Source organism: Arachis ipaensis, chromosome B03 (assembly GCF_000816755.2).
Source record: "Arachis ipaensis cultivar K30076 chromosome B03, Araip1.1, whole genome shotgun sequence".
NCBI lineage: Eukaryota > Viridiplantae > Streptophyta > Magnoliopsida > Fabales > Fabaceae > Arachis > Arachis ipaensis.
The window spans coordinates 1,906,799-1,917,439 of NC_029787.2; the positions used below are offsets into that span (position 1 = coordinate 1,906,799).

General features: G+C 32.5%; 3 protein-coding genes across 3 annotated transcripts in view; all 3 read left to right on the plus strand.

Moving 5' to 3' along the window:
* LOC107629352 (probable UDP-N-acetylglucosamine--peptide N-acetylglucosaminyltransferase SPINDLY) overlaps positions 1–352 on the plus strand; it is a 5,302-nt gene extending 4,950 nt beyond the window's left edge. Inside the window, exon 12 of the mRNA XM_021117708.1 lies at positions 264–352. Coding sequence (XP_020973367.1) covers positions 264–317 — 54 coding nt within the window. The 3' untranslated portion in view covers positions 318–352. The remainder of the gene's footprint in view (positions 1–263) is intronic.
* Positions 396–3,941, plus strand: LOC107629351 (CBBY-like protein). Its single transcript, XM_016332127.2, has 8 exons — positions 396–811; positions 986–1,056; positions 1,188–1,346; positions 1,840–1,906; positions 2,216–2,311; positions 2,463–2,509; positions 2,910–2,990; positions 3,719–3,941. Exons 1-8 carry the CDS (start codon positions 476–478, stop codon positions 3,840–3,842), a joined length of 981 nt encoding a protein of 326 aa, XP_016187613.1. The 5' UTR covers positions 396–475; the 3' UTR covers positions 3,843–3,941.
* LOC107629350 (DNA-(apurinic or apyrimidinic site) lyase) lies at positions 4,770–9,277 on the plus strand. The gene is made up of 9 exons (XM_016332126.2): positions 4,770–5,127; positions 5,658–5,750; positions 6,020–6,164; positions 6,608–6,809; positions 7,366–7,444; positions 7,853–7,914; positions 8,261–8,347; positions 8,501–8,604; positions 8,890–9,277. Exons 1-9 carry the CDS (start codon positions 4,900–4,902, stop codon positions 8,967–8,969), a joined length of 1,080 nt encoding a protein of 359 aa, XP_016187612.1. The 5' UTR covers positions 4,770–4,899; the 3' UTR covers positions 8,970–9,277.

The window sequence follows — 10,641 nt, forward strand, 5'->3', positions numbered from 1 at the left end:
GGGTGTCAGGGGAGATTGTGTAAAATATTATTAATAAAATTTGAGTGTTTTGTTATTGTTTTATTTTTTAGGGTTATTTTTAATAGTTTACCAAAACGATATGAAAGATGCTTGTTTTTCCCTTTTTTTTTTTGGGTAATTGAAAGATGCTGGTGGATAGTTAGGGTGATGTATAAAAGCTATGGATGTTGAATAAATGGGCCTGAAATATGAGACTTACAATGATAACCTTTTATGTCCAATTCTTGTTTCATCCTTCAAAGCTTCAACAAATTTGTTGGATTCCACGTGGAGATTGCTCAGATGCCTCAGCCTAATCTTGCTGACATGCCACCAAAACCAAAACCTGTGTTCCAAGTTTGAACCTTTGACACTTTAACGGCCCCACCATTACCAATTTACAACCATATAACTTCTAACCAATTTTTGAGGATGTTATGCAATTGCAAGCACAAGAATTGAAGAAGTTGTAACAATGGCAGCACTTACCACCATAATCTCTACCTCCTCCTCTTCTTCACTCTTAACAAAAACACAACATAGCCTCCTCAAACACAACAAAGACCACGATCATGTTCCTGTTCCTGTTCCATCATCATCTTTCATGGGCACCCCAACAACAATTTCCCTTAAGTCAACAAGACCAAGAACAGTGGGAATTGTTAGTGTTTCTTCTTTTAGAGTGAGCTGTTCAGCTGCTTCTTCTTCTTCCACTGTTGTTCCCTCTGCTCTTCTCTTTGACTGTGATGGAGTTCTTGTTGACACTGAGAAAGATGGCCACCGCATTTCTTTCAATGAAACCTTCCAAGAGGTACTTTATATTGCTTTGCACTACTTCACCTTTAACTTAGTTACTCTATCCATTTGCATTTTGTTAGCGAGCTAACAGGAATATTTTATGTAAACGTAGCATGGTTGTAAATATTTTTAAGAATGTGATTACTTCAACAAATAACAATGGTGCCTTATTGATTGGGAAATGCAGAAAGAGTTAGGTGTGACCTGGGATGTGGACTTGTATGGAGAACTGCTCAAAATTGGAGGTGGAAAAGAAAGGTACATATATATTTTTCTTTCCCCCCCAATTCAAAATTTTGTTGGAAAGCATGCCATTGTCATTGTTGAATTCCTTATTTGATTGAATATGGAACTATGCAACCGATGATGTAGCTTTCTTTTAATGTTAGGATGACAGCATACTTTAACAAGACAGGTTGGCCGGCGAATGCCCCGACAGGCGAAAAAGAAAGAAAAGATTTCATAGCTTCACTCCACAAGCGGAAGACGGAGCTATTCATGGCTCTCATTGAGAAAAAGCTGTTGCCTCTTCGTCCAGGTGTTGCAAAGTTGGTTACTATCTGTTCTTTTTATCTTATTTACCAAACCCTGGTTTCTGTTTTAGATATAAAAAGTTTAACAACTTCTCTTAGTCTCTACTAAACAGCTTAATTATCTGGTTAATTTGTTTCTTAGCCTGGTGTCTAGCTGGTTATAGGAGTTCATAGTTGTTGCTCCTATTCTGCATATAAAACTATATTATGAGACATGGTTTTCGATTTGTATGGTTTATTTATGGTGTTAGGATAAGCTTTTGAAAATTTAAAAGGAAAAAAAGGGGCATATCCAATACAAACCGTAAAATCTGAATCGAAAGAAAATATCTACTTGCTTCTAGTAAAACACAGAAAACAGATTTTTTCCCAGATTATGCTATATATATATAAGCCAACTCAAACTCAAGAAGTAATTGTATTTTTCTTTGAAATAATACCCATTATCAAGATACACTAAATATGTGTGCCTTTTCTTATTATATGTGTCTTCTTATCAAACATGTAGGCTTATTGATCAGGCTTTAAGCCAAGGAGTTAATGTAGCAGTGTGCAGCACTTCTAATGAGAAGGCGGTAAGCATAATCAGTTACACAATTCCTTAAATAGTTTTCTTTTGTCTCGATTGAACTATCGGAATCTGAGTTCATAAGATATAGATATATAGATTCAGTTCTCAATAGAAGTAACCTTATTGTTTTGTGATGACATTGCTGTATAATTGTAGCAATGCATCTAATTTGTGCTATACAATTGGATTTGAATTATGATGTATGTCATTTTCTTATGGTTCAATCTATACCTTTTGATTCCGTTAATGCATGATATACCAAGTTCAACATAGTAATCTCATCCAATAGACCTAAACTTTGAGTTGCTTTTAGGTCTCTGCAATAGTATCATTCTTGCTAGGGCCTGAGAGGGCAGAAAAGATAAAGATATTTGCTGGAGATGTTGTTCCCCGGAAAAAGCCAGATCCGGTAACACATTTTTATCCTTCTAATGTTAATTCGCTGGATTTCGATGTCATGGCAAAACTCGAGAAATTATGCATTCATTCATTGTAAGTGATTGAATGTACTACATGTCAAGATCTTATCAGCTAATTGCATTTCACTCTTCCTATAACAGGCAATCTATCTCTTAGCCGCTAGCACTCTCGGCGTTGAACCTTCAAGGTACCTCACAATGCATAGGCTATAAATTTAGGGTAAAATTGTTGCATATAAGATGTCATAACATTGTGATATTCTTGGCTAGGTTCTATACATCAGTTTGAACTGTTAGGAATATTTTGCAAATAGTCCCTCGATGTGTCATTTGTCTTTAGAGATCAACAAGCACTGAAGTGTGTCTTAAACTGCAACTTCAGCGCTTGTTGATCTCCTATGAAGATTTTTAGGATTCTATCATTACTCCTTTTAATAATTTGCAAATTGTCCTTCTTTGTCTTTCGATTTTCCGACACGTCACGTGTCTTACTCTCTTACACAACAACTTCGTTGCTTGTGATCACTCATTTGTTTTATTTTCATTGGTATCTCACATTTGAATATGAAATGCCCTTTTTTTCCACAGATGTGTTGTGGTTGAGGACAGTGCCATAGGCCTAGCAGCTGCAAAAGGAGCAGGGATGAAGTGTATAATAACAAAGAGCGGGTAAAATTTTCTCTAATGACAATGGAAAAAACTACTTTATGTTCTTCAAAATTTCTACTTGTTTGATAGAAATGTTGGATATCATGAAAGTTTCTATTTCAATGAGAGCATATACTAAAATGCATTTATTTCTTTATTCTACAACTTTCATATCCAATTGAATTTTTCTTTTATATGGTTGTTTAATTAGTTGATATGAAAAATAGTTATTTCTGTTAATAAAGTATTGTTTTAGTCCCTAACATTTGGATTAAGCCATAATTTCATCTCTAACATTACCTATTCTTATCTCAAGTGTCTTATTTCGTCCTATTTTAACTTCTGCCCAATTTTTTTTTCTTTCAAGAATACTCTTTAAATCGTAATATTGTTAGTGGTAATAGTGGTGGTTATAGTGATTTGAAAGTGAAAGTGGTAGAAGAATAAGAAAAACAAGATAATAATAGAGGAAAAATGGTATTTTGGGAAGAAGAAAGTTTTAATTTTAACCGAAGGACAAAAATGTAATGAAATAAAACGTTTGGGACAAAAATATTACATTTTAAACGTTAGGTACAAAACAAAGATTCAACTAAAACATTAAAGACTAAAATAGTACTTTACTCTATTTTTCTTTTTTGCTAATGTAATATTACATTTATATGATTGACTTTCTGTTTAAAACTTTTTAACACTAACAATGCTGCATTATCTTAGTTTTCCACTAACCCTCTCTCTCTAAATTGTAGCTATACAAAAGATGAAGATTTCTTAAATGCAGATGCTGTGTTTGACTTCATTGGTGATCCTCCTGAGGAGAGATTTGATTTAGCATTCTGTGGAAACCTCCTTGAGAAGCAGTATGTGAGCTAGCAAGCAAACAAACTATATATTTCAGTTCATGCTCTTAGGATTTTGTTCAACTCTACTTTGCTTATGTGTATCAGTGCCCAATTTCTTTTTTCTTTTTTTTTTTCATGTTTTCATTCCTACCTTTTCAAATCAATGATGAAAAGATCACCATTTGGTTGTATAAAGAAGCTTTAACCATAAGAGAAATGTTATTTTAACATCTAATTTCTTCTACTTAATGATTCATGTCTGTTTTGTTAACATTGATTGACATTCTTATTTCCACCCTTGGATTTGATTTGGTGTCCATAAACATGTTACTTTTTGCAAGTTCAAATATTGTAACTCTAACATCAAAGAAGATTCACTCTTGATAAGTTAAATATTATTCTCAAAAGAAATGATGTTATTTGATCCATATATTAGATTTTATTTAGCAAAGACAATTTATTATTAATGATAAAAGAAAATAAATAAAAAGTGTCAAAGAGTTTAGTTAACTTGTATTTTAAAGACACATAATAAGTTTATTACTAGTGAAAAATTTTAAATATTTTTATTTAATTAATATAAAACAAATGCATTGAAAACTTAATTTTTTTTTTATAATTTTAACATGTGCCCTCTTACCCAAATCAATCTCTACAATTTTTAAAATCGCACTTCAAACTTTAAAATACGCAAAATAGTCCACAAAATTTGTTTTTGTTTGACAATCCAATCTTCTCCGTTATTCACTAACCATGAAACAGTGGAACAAAGAAAGGAAACAACCAAACCAACTTGGGTTGGTTGAATGGTCAGCTCACTCGTCCGCTTAAGTAAGTCTTGAGAATTCGAATTCCGCCTTGTACATGCAGCAACCCATTGGCTAGCGGCAAACCCTTAAATGGAGTTCAGATCAGCGATGAATTAATCCTTGACCTGTCAGGTTAAGAGATAAAAAAACAGCACTATTTGTTAGTAGTTGTTACCTTGTTACACTCAGAACTGAGAACAAAACACAGTGAACTGAAAAAGAGTGTTTGATTTCAAATCGATGAACGAAGAAGAGTGAAGAAAGAACGAAGCGAAGAAGATGAAACGTTTCTTCCAGGTTATCAACAAAGACTCCGATGGTTCATGCAAGAAGCCCAAAGAGGAAGGAAATTACGATAATGCCACTGACACTGACACTCAGAAGAAAAAGGAGCCATTGAAGTTCGTTACTTGGAACGCCAACAGCTTCTACCTCCGCGTCAAGAACAACTTCCCTGAGCTATGCAAATTCGTCACTTCCTTTGATCCTGACGTCATTGCAATTCAGGTCCCAAATACACTTTCAATTTTTGTTTTTCTTGTTGAATCTGTGTGGAGAGGATCATGGATTAGGTTATTGTGTTGATTTTTTAGCTCTTCATGAGAATGCCTATGACATGTTTGTTTTATTGTTTTTAAGAAAAATGCAGTTTTTATTTTTTCAATTGAAAGCTACATATAAAAGAAATTAGGGTGTATAGCTAAATCCTTAAAAATTGAAAGATACAATTTTTATTTATTATTAGTCTTTTTCTTTGAAGATAGAAAGTGTAGTTTCTGAGAAATGCTATATTATCAATGTTTTTTCCTCCTAACTCAAGCATATGAACCCTTGTCTTATAAATGACTTGTTTCTGTGGAAGGCAAATAATTGAAGGTGTTTCACATAAGCATGAAAGTGATTCTGCTTTAGTTGTAAATTGTCTCCATGACTTGTTCTGTTTTGTTGGGACTTGGGGAACATTCTTATGATTTTATAGTAAAATTGATGGTAAGAAATTAAGAATATTGAGTATTCTAACATCAGATTTTCGATAGGAAGTGCGGATGCCTGCTGCTGGATCTAAGGGCACACCCAAAAATCAGGGAGAACTTAAGGATGATACAACCGCGTCCAGGGAAGAGAAGGCGGTACTTTTCTGTCATGTTATTTTGAGTCTCAGTATGCATTAGATATCATGTATAACTTATGAGTTATGAGCCAATCCTTAGCACTATATATATTTGACCTGCTGGCTTACTCGAGTTATTCTTAGTAGAGCCACAAGTCTGAGGATTTGATAATAAAAATGATTATTCAAACAGGGTTTGACAATTTTTGTCTAGTGGAACTTTTTCATTATCTGAATGGGACTATAAGATTTTCATTTGTTATCTGACTTTGATAAAAAATGTTGCAGGCATTGATGCGTGCTCTTTCAGCTCCACCTTTTGGGAACTATCGTGTTTGGTGGTCTCTGGCAGATTCCAAGTATGCAGGGACAGCACTATTTGTGAAAAAATGCTTCAAACCAAAAAATGTCTTTTTCAATCTTGATAAAATAGGTATAATGACGTTAATTTTCTATCCTGCGTTGATTTGCTCATCCTTATGATCAATTTTCAAAGAATTACTTTACCATAATATTATTATTACTACCTTCTTTTCTGAACGAAACAGAAAGAAAGAAATGAATTGAGAATCTAGAATTCTACTAAGGGTGAAGTGGGTACGAGTACGAGTGCGGGAGGGGTTTGAAGATTTCAAGAATTACTGTTTAAAAAATTTTTCTTCCTCGGTTTCAAAATATAATTATCATGTCATTTTGAAATGCCTTTAATTGTTAGGAACTTGTCATATATCATTCAAACTTCCACTTTAGTGTTTTAATGAATTTTAGATGTTCTAAACGACAATTAGGATAGTGAGTTTTACTGGAACATATTTTCATTGCATTATATTCAATAAGTTTTCTTTAATGCTTATGGAAAACTTTTTTTGCTGCCAGCTTCAAAGCATGAACCAGATGGCAGAGTAATCTTGGTTGAATTCGAAACCCTTCGGTTGTTGAATACATATGTTCCAAATAATGGGTGGAAAGAGGAACCAAACTCATTTCAAAGGAGAAGAAAATGGGACAAAAGGATTCTAGAATTTGTTACACAAAATTCAGACAAGCCTTTGATATGGTGTGGGGATCTAAATGTGAGGTAGCTAATCTCCATTTTCCTTTTGTCTCTGGCAGTATGAGATTAATAAATTCCAATCTCTTTGTTTGGTGGCATACTTTTCATTCTTGTCATTGTAGCTATGAAACAAGTTCAGCTCTTTGTTAGAATCCATGCCATGAAGAAAGCTGAAATTCAAACAGTTTGAGAGGATAACTAATATTGATATTTTCTTTTCATTTGGTGCATCTATATGCATTATATGAACTTAATTCATTTAGGTTACACTTTTCCTGTGATTAACTTTTTAAATATTGTTTTCACGCAAAACAAAAAACACTTAAATATAGTTTTACCTAACCCCAAACATCTTCCTCCCTATATTCATCTTGCATATCCTGAATTCTAGTAACTCTTATCGATGAATAATTTGGCCATTTCTATTTTACTATCTTACACCAGAGAATTATTTTGAGTGTTGCATGTCGTTTTTCAAGGAGTTTGATATATCATCCATATTTTTAATAATTCATCTATACTTTCATACTTTCAAATGAAGAGATTATATGTAAACCTCTCATAAATTCATTGTTGGCAGCCATGAAGAGATTGATGTGAGTCATCCAGAGTTTTTCAGTGCAGCGAAACAAAACGGCTATGTTCCTCCAAATAAAGAGGTCTAATCACTTTACTCTGAAGTTCCCTTTAAGATTGACTAATCTCTTTCGACTTTGATAGATTTATCTCCTAAAATCTTGATACCTTAGTCTGGATTTAGGATGATTTATATTCTAAGTTACATTGCCCTCTCACACAATTCATATGGTATAGGCTTAATAGGTAAATAATGTATAAACTTTTGCCACATTTTCCTAAAGTTTAACTTAATTATGAAGAGTGGGTGTAAAAGATATTGAACCCGTCAAGGACCTGTTCATATAAGCTCTGGTACAGTGTTAAGCATAAGTTTCCTTGAAGCTTAAAGTTCGTTTTCCTTAAAGCGCCTCCCAAATAGTGCAGTATAGTTCTCCATATTTTATATCTGAATTAAAATCCTGATGATTTGGCTTTTATCTTTTATGCAGGATTGCGGGCAGCCTGGCTTTACTTTATCTGAAAGAAGACGATTTGGTAACATCTTAAAAGAGTGAGTGACTTCACTGTTCTTTTTCGTCGTTGTGTTCTTGTTTGCTATATCAGCATGGAAAATCCCATACCTCCCCTTGAACTTATTATCAACTTATCATTTGCTTATTGGATATTCTCAAGATTTGTTATATTTCATACCTGAATCAATCATAAGCTAGATTCTTAGGATCTAATTAGTAATATGGTTATTGTGCAGTTGTAAGAAATTTTCATAGTAGAATTGCTAATTTAAGATAGTAGATTTCAGACTCAGGATTGTTTTTTTTTTTAACCTGTGTTTTGGTCTCCTACAGTCTGTTAACCTATTATATCAATTCAATAACCAAGAGTTTTCATGCCTTCAGGGGACAGCTGGTAGATGCCTACAGATTTCTGCACAATGACAAGGACATGGAACGAGGTTTCTCATGGTCCGGAAACCCAATAGGAAAGTAAGAAATTGAATCTATCTTGAGCTATATATCATTGCCGTTGATTCTCAGCATTATTGCTAGTTAAATGTGATGTTGAGCCAGTGCACTTGAGTAATGTGAAGCACACTTTAGCTTTGGCCTGTTAGTCCTTATGATTGTTTCTCTTTGAAGGTATCGTGGAAAACGGATGCGAATAGACTATTTCCTAGTTTCAGAAAAACTCAAAGACAGGATCGTTGCATGCGAAATGCATGGACATGGAATAGAGTTACAAGGTAAGCTTTTCATTCATGGAATTGACACTCCTTTTTGGCTCCATATTTGTCTAAACATTCCTCTTCATTCATGAAGGGAAATATGATTTATATTGTTAAGGATATGTAATTATACTTAACTTTTGTTTCAAGGGCTAGATTATAAAATTTTATTTAGTATAAGGATATGATTACAAATTTATGAACTATAATGGCCTAATTGAAAATTGAGTGTCACTGCACCTTACAAGTTTTACTTTTACTACTTTTCATCTATACCTGACATTACTTTTTTTATCTCTGCAGGCTTTTATGGAAGTGATCACTGCCCTGTTACACTGGAGCTCTCTCCAAGTTCCAACTCTCAAAATGAGAATCCAGAATGACAATTTCTTTGCTTCTTATTTAACAAAACCACTGCCTTCTTTCTTTCTTCACTCCATATTCAAATATTGAATATTTTGTTAATTAGGAAGTCATTGTAAACTTTGTGTCTATTCATGGAAATGCTTAATGTTATGGTATTGATTAGGTGCTTTATTAAGCTTTATCATGGTCTATTTGTTGATAACTACCCACATTAAGTGAAACAAACTTCTAAGTTCTAACAATGCTATTGCCACAAATGGCATTCACTTTATTAAGTAATTGGGGTCATCAATTTGGCCTTCTATATCAATTAATTTATTCGGTATGTGATGGTAGGCTACAAGTACATGTGCTAAACGAATTTTCTTATGTACTAATCACTTTTCATTAGATGCTTTTATATTTCCTTGTACTTTTTATGAATCATAATACCATATATATAGTGTAATTACATAGTTTAGTTTATTTGTCAGAGTAAATTTTATCTACAAACGGAGAGAACATTTATGTTAAATTGAAGAAAATTTAACAAAAACATTTATGTTGGGGTTGAAAAACATATTAGTAGAAGCATTGGAGGAAGACAAACACTAGCATCAAAGACATATGGACAAAGACTAGAGGATATATACAAGTTCTAAATTATATGATATGTTGTTTAGAGCTTCCAAAATCCATAAGAGGAGAGCACTTCTACTTATGATGATTTGGGTTCTTAAGAAAAGTTTGTTCTCTTGGTTCTTGAAAGTTCACTCATTTTTTAAATTAGTCTTCAAATAATTTTTTTAGTTATATTAGTCCTTGAAATATAAAATGTAAGTTAAAGTGATCATTCTGTTAGTTAGATGATGACATGTCACGTTAAGTGCCATGTAGCATGATGACGTAGTAGATTAATGCCACGTATTACAAGATGATTGGTTGACGTGTCAGGTCAGTAACACCTAGCACGCTATGTGTCAGTGTGTCACTTGATATGTAAAAAAGTTATTTATAATCAAAATAATCTCTGAAAGTCCATACGTAAATCATTTTCATCCCTAAAATTTTAAAAATTAATCAAATTAGTTCTTATATAAATTTCTTTTATTTTTCTTCATAATATTAAATTTAAAATTTTTTTTATAATACTAATTTTAATATTATTTTTTGACTTTAATAAACAAAATAAAAAATAATATTAAAATTAGTATTATTAAAATATATTTTAAATTTAATATTATGAAGAAAAAATAAAAAAAAATTATATAAGGACTAATTTGATTAATTTTTAAAATGTTAGAGATGAAAATTGCTTACGTTTAGACTTTTAGGGACTATTTTGATTATAAATAGCTTTTTTACATGTCAAGTAACACGTGGCGTACTAGGTGTCACTGACCTGATACGTCAACCAATCATCTTGTGACACGTGGTATTAACCTACCACGTCATCATGTCATGTGGTACTAACGTGACACATCATCATCTAACTAACGGAGTGATCAATTTGACTTACGTTTTATCTTTCAAAAATTAATATGACTAAAAAAATTATTTGAGAACTAATTTTAAAAATTAAGTGATCTTTCATGAATGAATTTGACTATTAACCCGAATAACATTATGCGAAAATTATATGGAAGTACATATATACATATTTTACAAAAATTAGTAAAAAAATATAATTAGTTTAAAAACGGAAGATTT

Excerpts from the sequence above, each read along its gene's own strand:
- LOC107629351 (XM_016332127.2), top strand. The coding sequence starts at position 476 with ATGGCAGCACTTACCACCATAATCTCTACCTCCTCCTCTTCTTCACTC. Across the intron at positions 812-985 it reads TCAATGAAACCTTCCAAGAG|AAAGAGTTAGGTGTGACCTG; the intron begins GTACTTTATATT and ends TGGGAAATGCAG. Across the intron at positions 1,057-1,187 it reads ATTGGAGGTGGAAAAGAAAG|GATGACAGCATACTTTAACA; the intron begins GTACATATATAT and ends TTTTAATGTTAG.
- LOC107629350 (XM_016332126.2), top strand. The coding sequence starts at position 4,900 with ATGAAACGTTTCTTCCAGGTTATCAACAAAGACTCCGATGGTTCATGC. Across the intron at positions 6,810-7,365 it reads TGTGGGGATCTAAATGTGAG|CCATGAAGAGATTGATGTGA; the intron begins GTAGCTAATCTC and ends CATTGTTGGCAG. Across the intron at positions 8,605-8,889 it reads ACATGGAATAGAGTTACAAG|GCTTTTATGGAAGTGATCAC; the intron begins GTAAGCTTTTCA and ends TTATCTCTGCAG.